The 12,740-nt window shown below is 41.5% G+C and overlaps 1 protein-coding gene across 2 annotated transcripts in view; it reads right to left on the reverse strand.

Annotated features, from left to right (window-relative positions):
- Window positions 1–12,740, reverse strand: part of STXBP6 (syntaxin binding protein 6) — a 261,761-nt gene that overhangs the window by 160,614 nt on the left and 88,407 nt on the right. For both annotated transcript variants that reach the window (XR_004285871.1, XM_032343980.1), the window contains exon 2: window positions 11,653–11,841. Coding sequence is in view for 1 of the 2 variants with exons in the window: in XM_032343980.1 (XP_032199871.1) it covers window positions 11,653–11,806 (154 nt within the window). In the remaining variant the exon portion in view is untranslated. The remainder of the gene's footprint in view (window positions 1–11,652; window positions 11,842–12,740) is intronic.

The raw sequence follows: 12,740 nt of genomic DNA on the forward strand, positions 1-12,740 counted from the left end.
GAGAGACATAGTCACTTGCATGATTAGCAGCCAAGCTCTTCCCAGGAGTGAGTGGTACAAGTTGCTCCTACAGAGACACGTGGAAAGGAAGAGCATGGAGGTCTAGCCTCAAATTCAGCTTAACCACTAATCCCATCTCTCTCATCTAACCCACTTCAATCAAAGTTGGTCCCAAGGTCAAAAACCAAACTGGCAAGAAGATTTGAGCATGTTGTTTTCCTTCCTTTGCCCTACCGTAGCTGCTCTAGGACATGAAGCAACCCATCCACCCGCTGTGGGCCTCATGTTTTCACGTGAACATTGGTGTTTGATTTGGCAATGACTGAAGATTCTTCTAGATATAAAATTCTAGAGTTCTAAAAGGAACTTCCTAAGAAGTTAATTTCCCTCAGCCTATTTGCTCAGTAGGTCCAAATGTTGGATCTGATAAAATGCCAGATGTGAATCACTAATTAAATGCACTGACCTAGAAAAACAGTATGCATATGTTTGGTTGACATTTACCACTTTCCCCATTCCTCATCTGACAACAATATAATAGAAGACATCTAATGAATCTGTAGGTGAACAGACTGAAAAGATGAAGAACTGCCTCTTTTTTGAGGAGCATAAGGGCTGACTCTAGGTAAGACATAGACCCCCTTCCTCTTTCCACTCGCGCGCGCACACACACATCTGCAAATGCATAGGGAAATGAAATACTGCCCTAACCCTTACAGAAGCAGGCATCACATATACCTCAAAGAGAACTTGATCTAGAATGTGGTGCCTCAAGGAGAACTTGATCTAGAATGCTGTTAAGAATCATGGGGATGGTTAACTGGCCATGAAGCACACGAAGCGTAATATGATATTTTACTTGTAAACAGTTCTGGCAGACATGGGTTTTTTTGCTTGTTTGTTTTGTTTTTTAAAAAAGATTTTATTTATTTGTCAAAAAGAGAGAGAGAGAAAGCACGCAAGCAGGCAGAGAGGCAGGCAGAGGCGGAGAGAGAGGCAGGCTCCCTGCTGAGCAAGGAGCCTGATGGGGGACTCGATCCCAGGACCCTGGGATCATGACCTGAGCCGAAAGCAGTGGCCTAACCCACTGAGCCACCCAGGCGTCCCCAGACATGGGTTTTGAAATAAGCTCCCACTGGTCCACGGAAGAGCCCTGCACAGAGAGCACAGAGCTGAGGTTCCCCTCTCACCCACCACTCACTGGCAAGTGCACACGTTTCCTTTAACAAGTAACCTGTATGGTTCTCAATGTTCTCACTTGTAAGATGGGTATTAACAACAACAACAAAAGGGCGGGGTGGGGGAGACCAAGTTCCTGATTTCTCACTGTGAACATTGGAAAAAAAAAAAAAAACAATATCCAGCAGCAGATAAATGGATAAATGCTCTGTGGTACTCAAAAATCCATTAAAATTACCTTTACAAAGAGTAGATAATAAAAAATTTTGTTACTATGTTAAATGAAAAAGAGAGGACAAAACAGACTATTAGATAGGGGAAGAGTACTAAAAAACAAGAAACTGAAAAGCCAAATCAGACTTTTACATGATTTTTCCTACTGTTGTTCGTTCTTTCTGTCAGTGACACTTTCTATGTTACTGATGACACATGTACATATACTGGGAGAAATATACTTAAACAGTCATGGGTCCCCAGACACAGTTGATTTCTACTTACCTGCAAGATGGAAAAGATTCTGACCAGAGAAACACACTTACAGAACTGCTACTTGCTCGTCTTAGCTGGAAACCAGAGAGGGTCATTCTCAACTCTATTGCTTCCTTTTACGAAAATGAGCATTCAGGTCTCAAGGCACCAAGGCTTGCCATCTCCGACCCACCTGCCAGGTGTGCTCCCCACCCAACCCTGTAGACTTCTGAGAGCAGCATAATTTGTGAAACTGAATACAGACATCAAAATGCAGCTGGGCATGGGGTCTATAACCTAAGCCACGTGGGATCCACGTGTGGTGGATGAAAAACAATTTGAGTTAAATTGTATGTGTGTGGGGAGGGCGGTATGAATATTCTCAGAGAGAGTTTCAATAAAACCAGAGTTTCCATTTTCCCCCTGAAAGCCCTTTTTAAGGAAATATAGAACTGAAATCAATTCCTATGGGGAAAGAGTATTCAGGAGAAGTTTTGATATATTCAATGCTATTAAATGGTCATTTATTCCTCCCTAATATGAATTTCTTCAGGAGAAACAGTCAGGTACTTCACAAATTGAGATAACAGCTTCCCCACCGTATGTTACAATGGAAGCATTTATAAATTGCTCATTTTGGATGATTGTAAAAGCCTGAATAAATCAGGGAAATCCGGGCTTTTCTGCCTAGTAACTGGGCCTATAGGCAGAATAATAACTGCTCAGTAACCTGATGAATTCCAAGAGGAAACAAGATCAACTGGCAGCATCTTAGCATGAACAAAAGCAAGAAAAAACCAAAAAGGGCCACAGCAGCTCCTGTTGGTAGAATGCCGAGCGAATATGTGAGTTCGCAGCCTGAAGCTCCGCCCCAGAAAGTGTGTCCATGGTGCAGTCTCAGAAGAATGGAATATTGCCTGATTCCCTCCCCGTCCCCCGCCAGGCACTTCAACCATTCCACCGGGGACAGAGAGGCGTCTACAGCCTGGTTCTGACCCTCCAGGGGCTGGCAGTCTGGGGACATAAACAGAAAGTAAACTGACAAACATCCAGCAGGGCTAAGTGCTATTACAAATACGACAGATGTGCTCAGGCTTGGAGCATGGTGACCAACTGGTCATTTATTCTTCACGGTACTGGACAACCTGGAAAACTCACTGTCCTTGGGGTTATTTATAGTTTCTTGTGGAAAATTCTGCATATGGTGCAGCACGACTGTAACTGGGATGGATTCTGGGAGATGAATATCATTCATATTTGTTCTCTCTTTAAAGGAAGGGTAACAGGAAAGACTTGGGCAAATAAGAACCTGATCTGGGCTGAAAAGCTGGGTCCACAGGCGTTTGTACCAGCCTCTCCCACTTCTGCTGTTTGCTTAAAGTGCACTTGACTGACCCCAGAGAATGTTTTGATTTATTTTGTTTCCATTTTTTCTTTTGATCCCATGAAGATAGGTGTAGGAAAATAACATCTCCCATTTCAGGGACAGGAACTCCACCAACCAAGCCAGTTCTAACTCCCCACGAAATTGGATAAAGAGGCCTAAACACAACAACTTCAGCCTCCAGTGTACCCAGTAAGGCACAAACACCCATGAAATCAGACAGGAAGTCTTCAGGCTTTCAGAAACATACGTGTGATATGCATTCCCCACACCACCACCACACCCACTCCATTTCTAGTTTGACGGGGGTTGGTGCAGAATCATTTTGGAACATAGAGAATTAAGAGGAGCTTGGTTTAGAAATTGGGAGCCAGAATGACCGTGAGCTCCCTGGCACGGATGGGACAAAGAGGGGAGGGGAAAGCAAGCTTCAAAGGGAAGGGGAAAAAAAAGTATGGAAGGGGAAGGGAGAAACTGCCAAGACAAACCTGGGCTTTCCTGCGGTTCTGCCTTCTGTGTGTCACAGAAACCTCTCACAGACGTATATTAACGTGTTTTCTAAAAAAAAAAAAACTGCAGATGAATTACTTTTGTATAGCAGGAACCAGAGGGTGCCCCATTTAGTGACAAGATAATAACGTTGCTCATAAAGCTGGAGGCTTCTTATGTATCAGGCCTTATTTACACACAGAGTTCAGTTCATCTTTAAGAAATCCTTGGGGGATACAGATATTATTTCCATTTTACAGATGAGAAAACTGAGTCTCAAAGAGTTACTATAGCCAGGATTTCCCCCTAAGTCAGTCTCACCCTGAAGCCTGTGTTCTGTACAGCTGGGCTAGAAGCAAGCAGGGAGCAGGAGTGACCGCCAGCATCCTTGAGCACCTCTGACTACACGACTGACAAATGGAAACCGCCAAGAGCACCAACTCCTACACATGGCAACTTAGACGACCACCACCACCGAAGAGTGCAGGTGCATGGATTTAGACCCTGACCTCCTGGTCGGCGGCTGCTGCCAGGTACAAAGCGGCTTGCTGGCCAAGTTCCAGGAGGAGAGCTGCTTCAGTCTGCGATCGCCCTATCCAACGCTTGCTCTTACCTTTGCTATCAAGTCAACGTTAATCAAAGCGAACATAAGTGAATCCGCTGTGAGATGGCTGCTCTTAACAGTGGACTGTGTGGTAGAAGAGCACACAGATGGAGTTTCCTTTTTAAATGAAATGTTTTGGCACCAGCCTCTGTCAAGAGTTTTCCCTTGTTTCCATCTGGCTTTAGTACTGGAGCGCATACATGAGAGAATGGAAAAAGAAAACTCCGTTGGCGTGCTAAACCACTAGAAAAGCTCAAGTGGTTGACAGCATATCCTCTAAACCTTCAGAGATTAAAACGCTCTGCTCAAGGAACGCTGCCACATTGTTTTTAAAAAAGGGGAGAGTTTTGTTTCTCAGACCGAGCCCTGTCCTGGAAAACAAATGAAAAAGCTGCACACTTGGGATGAAGATGGGCACAGCCGTGCGTCCCGCCCCGTCCTGCCCTGCTGCTCTCCAGTGGCAGGGCCCCTTGCACCATCATGCACTCACCCACTTGAAGCCTTGGCTGGTTTGTCTGCAGAAGCCACATCACAAGACCGTTGTGAGGATTACATGAGATAATACCTGTTAAGGGCTTAGTTATCCATTTTTGGAATGTCCTATTCACAAGGCTTTAGGAGACATAAATATTATTACCACTGGTTTTCACAGGAAGAGCTCTAGAACCACCAAAGAGGCTCTAAAAAAAATGTTCAGACATCCACTTTTTTTCTGTTATATAACTGAACAAAACAAGTTCACACACGGCAGTGTTCCTGTCAGGAACCTCTCCGGATTTTCTCTAAGAGTCAAACACATCCATTATCATTCTGATATGCTTTCTTAACAGTTATTGGTGCACAAGATGGTCACCATCCAGCCGAAACCAACCAAGGCCTAAACATGTAGGAAGTCAGAGTAATACCAAGACATGATTCTCTCTCAAGTTGTATAAGGAGGGACAGAAAAGAGATTTAGTTTGGGAAATTCTTGCTCATAAAATTCTTCTGTGGGAGGGGAGCACAGTGGTTAAGGGGATACAGACCTACAATCAAACTACCTCGGTTCAAATCCCTGTTTGGTAACTCCTAAGCTGATGATCTTGAGCAAGATAATTAATTTAGTCTTGGATGTTCAGTTTCCTCTTCTACAAAGTGAAGACAGTACTGTTATCTGCCCCCTAATACTGCTGTAAGGACTAAATGAGTTAATATATATAAAGCAGAAGGAACTATGCCTGATATAGGAACTCAATAAATACCATTACTACTACTAGTATTACTATCACTAATTCGAAGGTGGGCTCGGTGCCAACCTAACTGTATTGCGCAATGAATCCAGTGATAGGGGCGTGGCAGGAGCTACACTGAAGGTCATTTATGAATGACGCCTGGTGACAGGATCTACTGGGCCAGAAAACATTTCAGAAAACACTCTCTCTTCTTTTACCTCCACCTAACCAAGGATTATTGTTGTTACAAATGTTTTCATCAAACGTGTCTATCCACATACACAAAAGAGCCAAATTCTCCATCTAAGTGTAACAGGATGCTGCATTTTTATAAAATAAGAGAGGATCTAAAAAGAATTATAACCAAGGCAGTAGAAGTAACTTTTTATTGCATCGTCTTCTAGAGTGGCTTAAAGTTTTAAGGCTGGATTTATATGCCGAATCTTTCTAATAAAGAGCAAAAAGGCTTATTCTGATGCATATTACAAACATCGGAGAGTCTATTAGTCAATAATCTCAGAAATGGTAAGATACAGTGTAAGTCAAAACTGTTCAATGTCTTATCAGTTTTGAAGGGTTAGGGAGGAATCTACTTGTTAAAAACATGGCCCTCTCTATACCACACCCCCTTCATGACTTAAGTCAGAAGAAATGAGGCACTGTGGCGGTGCGAGCACGGGCAGTCGGGTAATAAGGACTGGCTGGATTTCCCAGTTTGTCATTCCCAAAATGGCGACTCTGGGATGTCATGACCTTTTATGAGCACTGGCCCCTTCACCTGTGAAATGAAAAACATACCACCTCACAGATAGGAATGTTGCAAGGATTAACTGGAATTATAACAAATAATATAAACAAAGGGTTTTAATTTTTTTCTACATAATTTCCTGAAAGATTCATAGTTCCAGTAATATGGACTACTTCTATAAATAAAGAAAAATAAATACATATCATTATTATAGTTGTTTTTTACTTCTTCTTTCCCTGTGAATATATTTGCATACCTCTGAGTTTGGTGTGGATTTTTTCATCTTCCTGGATAAGAACTTTTGGAAAGTTAATTCACCGTTCCTAAATAAACCATTCCTAGCAACATCAAATTTCATTTGTCTTGTATTCTTCTCTTTTCTTGCTCTTCTAATATTTAGAGACCTTACAAAAGGTCCAGTCAGAATTAGAAAGTGGATAAAAAAGAATTTCTTTCTAGGAGCCCCTGGGTGATTCAGTTGGGTAAACATCAGACTCTTTTTTTTTTTTTAAAGATTTTATTTATTTGACAGAGAGAGATCACAAGCAGGCAAAGAGGCAGGCAGAGAGAGAGGAGGAAGCAAGGCTCCCTGCTGAGCAGAGAGCCCAATGCGGGCCTCGATCCCAGGACCCTGAGATCATGACCTGAGCCGAAGGCAGTGGCTTAACCCACTGAGCCACCCAGGCGCCCAACATCAGACTCTTGATTTCAGCTCAGGTCATGATCTCAGGGTTGCGAGATTGAGCCCTGTGTCTCCACACTGAGGCTCTGCACTCAGTGTGGAGTCTGCTTGAGATTCTCTCTCTCTCTCTCTCTCCCTGCCCTCCCATCACTCACTTTTTCTAAAATAAATAAATAAATAAATAAATATATTTTTTTTTAAAAAAAGAAAACTTCTTTATATGCCAGATTGCTGACAATTAACTTTGCTTACTCCAATTCTAATAACAGCCTACAAGGAATGCTCTCAACCCCTCATAAATGCTTTAAGTGTCCATTTCCTATTACTTAACAGCCTGAACTTCTCCCCCCATGACATGAGTGGAATAAGAATAAGATCTGGCATAAAACTTCCAAGAGGTTCAGAATCCTCAAACTCAGAACCCAAAGAAACCGCTGAACTTGTCAGCTGAATAAAGTGAAGCCCAGAAAAATTCAGAGCTTGGACCATGGCCAGTCAACACAAAAGAGACCAACAAGTATTTTTTGAATAGAATATAGTACTGAGAATGTATCGTTACGTCAGACGGACCGAGAAGACACCCCAGAGTGTTAACTCCCAACATAGTGAAGCTTTTCAACCTCAGCTTCAGAATCTTGAGCATAATAACTTTCCAAACACAGTAAGTTTTACCACTCCCCCTGGGGCTGCAGTAGTAGCACACCTAGATCTGGATTTTGGAAAGTTCTCAGGCTGATTCTAAGAAATACCTAGTATTGGCAGCCACTGAGATAAAGAGCAGTACTGCCAGGTTTTAGGCCCCCATCCCACATCACTACCTTCAGCGGGGATTCATTTACATAAATTATTTCATCAAAGACCATTCAGAACTTTTTTTAAATAAAAAAATTTTGCTCTCTAACCATCTAAAATCATTTTCGAAAGATTAAGATTTGGTTTCAACAAAACATGTAAAAGAATGTATTTAATCACAAAAATTAAAATTTCTTAATGCTTCTTTTTATGGGGACAACGAATAAAAGCCACGGAAAGATTTTAATCCTCTCATGAATGTGAAGGCTAGCATTAGACACTTCATATACTGAATTAAAACAGGATCAGGAAAATACGTAATATAAAATTATGGAATGTTCAGTAGATAACTGGCCTCTAATAATAAACTGATTTTTAACTTCTGAGCACATTTCCAGTTTAGTTTTACAGAGCCAAATATCACGGAGGGAGCAGCCAACTGTAGAAATTATTATAGGTGGGGCTCCCTTTATACTTGGAGTTAACAGTCCTAAATTTCAAAGTCTAAAGTATATAATCAGATAAGTAGTAAGCTACAAATTTAAATAGAATCTTCTGTTTAAGCACAGTGGATAGTGTGTCTGTACCTGGCAATGTGCCAGGTGCCATAAGGCCCTTAGGAGGCACTGACATTTAGATCCAATCAATGCATACACAGGTTTACATGATACATACCTGCTTCTGTCTGAGGGCTCAAAAAGGACACCTGGGAGAACTTCTCATTTGTATAAAGGTGAGGGTTAGCTTCTATCTTCCTCACAGAGCAGATGAGAGATAAGGTTATTTATTTGTCAGAGAGAGAGGAGCGAGAGCGAGCACAGGCAGACAGAGTGGCAGGCAGAGGCAGAGGGAGAAGTAGGCTCCCCGCCAAGCAAGGAGCCCGACGTGGGACTTGATCCCAGGACACTGGGATCATGACCTGAGCCGAAAGCAGCTGCTTAACCAACTGAGCCACCCAGGCGTCCCAAGAAAGATCATCTTATTTTCCCTGCTCTATCATCTTTCTGGATTCCTCCAGAGGATATGCAATTCTCTCCAAAAATAATAACTCTTGGGATCACAGGCCTCAACCTTACAGATTTTAAATTCTGCCAGACACTGGGGTGTGAGGGGTGGGTAGAGTTCACACATACAAAAATCAGTAAGACACGGGATATATAAAACACCCAGGCTTATATGCGTATGTTGGCAAGCTTTGAAAGCTGTGATAGTCTTCCCTTAAAAAAATTTAACTCTTTCTGCTGTTTGAAAAGTGGTTACATACTATTTGCAGACGTTGCCCTAATTTGAGCACATTCTGCCCGTTCAGAATGGAGAGCTGGTTTTCATTAGGCAAACTGCAAGAGCAGAAGAGCCTGACCTCCCAGAAAGCTTGGTGGTTCACACTAATAGCAGGAAGGACGCTTCCATTCCAGGGTTCTGCTTCCACTTTGCACCTGCCTATGTGAGTGGATCTACACAGAAGTCATCCTTAAACCGAGAAGGAGAAAAGGAGCAACTCAAAATCCAGCATAGTCTTTTAATGAGGCTGCCCTTCCCTCTGCCGGGAATGTTTGCGGCACATACACCATCTCTTTTCAGAACCAGGGAGACTCTACTTTTCTCGCAGCTCTGGCTTCTTCGAGCTGGGCCAAATTCTCCTCACATATACATTCCCATTACTGCATTTTTTTTTTCCTTTTTAGCCTTTTTGCAGTTAATAATCATATTTATTTTAGTGACTAGTTGATTAATGCCTGCTGCTCCTTTCCCCTCAAACAAAGTCAGCTTCGTGGGTTTTTCTCCTAACCATATATACGCCTGTGCTTAGAGCGCTCGGCACATAAAAAGTACTTAATAAATATCTGAGTAATTAATTACTTGTCGATTAAAACATCACCTCATCAGAGATGTGAGCGATACGCCTCTAAGCTTCACGTAAGCGAGAAGATAAAGAGGACTGTTCCCTTCTCAATGAGAAGAAAAATCAAACTGCAAAAACCTTGGGAGTCAAAGTTGGCCTGGTCTTCTCCTGACGCAGCTTCCATTAAACCATCTGCTTAAATGTGAGATCTACTTTACCAACTATCATCCCTCAATTCAGATCCATGAAAAGGAGAAAGGCTATCAGGATAAACTATTTTCCTCTGTCAGAATTGAATTCTGAAAAAGCAAGTCTCATAGCTTCGAATTTAAATGTAAAGTCTGGGTAATCCGCAAGGGAAATGCCATTACTGGAGGAGTCCAAGTCAGGATCTCCCGTGGCAGGGGGATATGGTTCTGCTGTTTCTTGAGACAGGCAGGCAGAGTCCCTGTTTCCCTCTTGCAGACTTCATGATCAGAAATAGGCTGACAGCAGCATATGCCTCACATGCAAACAGACGGCCGGCTTTTCCAGTTAGAGAGGTACGTACCAGGCAACACTCTAGGGACTCTTAGATCATCCATCTTTTCTTCAACTACCCATCTTCAAGAAATCTCCATGAAACACAGACCGAATAGAAATTAATAAAATTACAATCACTATGGGTCCCTACTCAGCTCATGTTTGGCTCAGCCCAAACATACACACAAATTTACTGTACTGCATCTATTCATTATCAGTGCTAGCAAAACTCTAGATTTGAAATTTAAGACTACGAAGATGTTTTGAAGACCTGAATCTCATTAACGAAAATACTAGGAAGGTAATCAGAAAAGGCTTTCTTTCTCTCACTTAGTTGGTAGATACTAACCAAGGGCCTATTATATGCCAAGCACTGCCCAGCATGCTAAGGAAATGCAAATGTCGTCCAATTATAACCCAATTTTACTAATCTAATCCTTATTTGGAATTCAGAAAGGAAGACCAATATTGCAAGGTCAATTCTCTCACACTCATTTAAATGAAAGCTTTCTCCTAACCACTGAAGAAACATTCTTACCAAAAGGTTATGTTGTCATTTTATTATAAACTGAGATACAGGGGCACCTGGGTGTCTCAGTTGGTTAAGCATATGCCTTCGGCTCAAGTCATGATCCCAGAACCCTGGGATCAAACCCCCTGTCAGGCCCCCTGCTCAGCGAGGAGCCTGCTTCTACCCCTCCCTCTGCTGCTCCTCCTGCTTGTGCTCTCTCCCTCTGTCAAATAAAGAAATAAATCTTAAAAAGGAAATAAACTAAAATACAGTCTTATCATTATCTTTATATAGTCTTCTTCTTCTTTTTTTTTTTTTAAATCTTTACATGTTCTTTCTGGAACAAACCTATCTACACACTGAATTCTGATAAAGATCAGATGGTTTTTTTTTTTTTAATTTAAAAATGGGTGCAAAAAATTAAGTTTTATTCCCAAGCCACAACTGAAGGAAGGAAAGATGAATTAAGGTAAGCTTAATTCTTCTATTGGCCAGTTACAAGATGTATTATTCGATTTGTTACAAGTGCCCCAGGTAAGTATTCAGATTAGTATCACCACAACTCCATGGAAAACTTCTCCAAATTTTATCTCAAAAACTTGGTATGAACCCACAGTAAATCCCACACATCTATAATCACAAGCAGAAGGAGAAAAAATAATCCAACAAAATTCTAAGCTTAATAGAACAGATGCCTCTTCCTGACAAGGAACAGCTGTCAGGCAAAGCAATGATTTGGGAGTGGAGTCTACTTTCTCACATTCCATAAGGTGTCGATATTTATCTTGAGACAAACTATTACTGAGTACTGGCAACTGTTAAGAAAAAGAAAGCCAATGAAACTCAGGCTGCTAGTAATGACAATTACCCAAATACAAAGACTTATTCTAAGACAAGAAATCCTAGAGGAGAACCCACTTTCTGTCAATGTCTTCCTGAAGGAAAGTCTGGACGAACAAATGTGTCTGTCAAACCCTTAGCAAAGAACTGGAAAATACATTTAAAATTGAACTTCATTAATCTTTCCCATACAAAGCAACCTCAAAAGTAGAGGTGCCACTAGTAAATAAGGACCAGAGAAGAAAACAGAGAAACTGGAAATAGGAGTTGGGAGAGCAGATGTATACAAAAGCTGGGTATATGATCCTCTTGGATACCTGAGAATTAAATGTTTTAAAATGAAGCTGTTTTAATAATATCACTGTCTGGTTTTCATTACCTGACAGGCAGATATATGTTAAATATTCTCCTTGACCCCCGGTTGCCAAGAAAGGAATCTTCTTCTTTGTCCTCCTCTTGACTTGGACAGCTCCCAGCATTCTTTCGTCAAGAGGAGCAAAAATTTCCTTGCTGATGGCAGACTTGGCACTCATTGTAGAACAACTGAGGAGGGCACACAGTGAGTTTTCTAAAGAAGAAAAAAGAAAAGGCAAGTTGAACTGACAATATGGTAAGGCTCCTATCAGAGTAAGCGGCAAGTTGATTTGCAGGTGAAGTAATTTCCAATTTGTTGTTTAAACTCGCTCCCTTGCTTGAAATGCACTGCAGAATCATGAAAAGTAAGGTCTTCCCATTTGTGCTGTGAAAAATATAAAAAAAGAAAGGAATGCTGAGGTACTCACTGAAAATGCCAAATACTACGGAGATAAACAGCTCAAAATGTTACCTAGAAAGTTCGTCAATCTCTATTCCATTTGTACCTAACTGTAACTGGCGAGCAGTACCCACCCCCTGCCCCGTTCCTATGCCTCCTATGCTGTAAGAAACATGGTTTCACATTTCCAGTTGAGAAGTCTTTCCACTACCCAACGATCCTTAAAGTCACGAAGTTCTTTACGCTCTTTCAAAATCTCCGTTAACTCTAATATAAATCCATTTCCCTAATTCTATTCACAGTGGAAATAATTATATCATCTTCTACATAATAACCCTACATGCAACAGAAGACCATTAATTTAATCACCCGTTAGCTGCTCTGGATCACGCTAAATAATTAATCCTTATTTATTAGCCTTTTTTCAGTGGGTCCTATTTTCCAACGGTCCTCTGCATATAGCTGCCATGCTCCGGACCCTTGACAAATTCTCCACATTTTTCTTCACCCAGAGTGGACACAGAATTCTAAAAAAAAAATCTGACTAAGGCTAAGTATTTTGGAAATGTTTCCCAGCAGTTCCCACATGTCATGGTCTTGTGGATAACTGGCAATGTGTGCCCAATAATTAAGAAGATAAAGCAGTATGTTTCTGACTCACAATGAGTCTCTCCTCTCCCCACTACCAAACTCACATACATCCAGTCCCCATG

This window comes from Mustela erminea, chromosome 5 (genome assembly GCF_009829155.1).
Source record: "Mustela erminea isolate mMusErm1 chromosome 5, mMusErm1.Pri, whole genome shotgun sequence".
NCBI classification, from domain to species: Eukaryota; Metazoa; Chordata; class Mammalia; order Carnivora; family Mustelidae; genus Mustela; species Mustela erminea.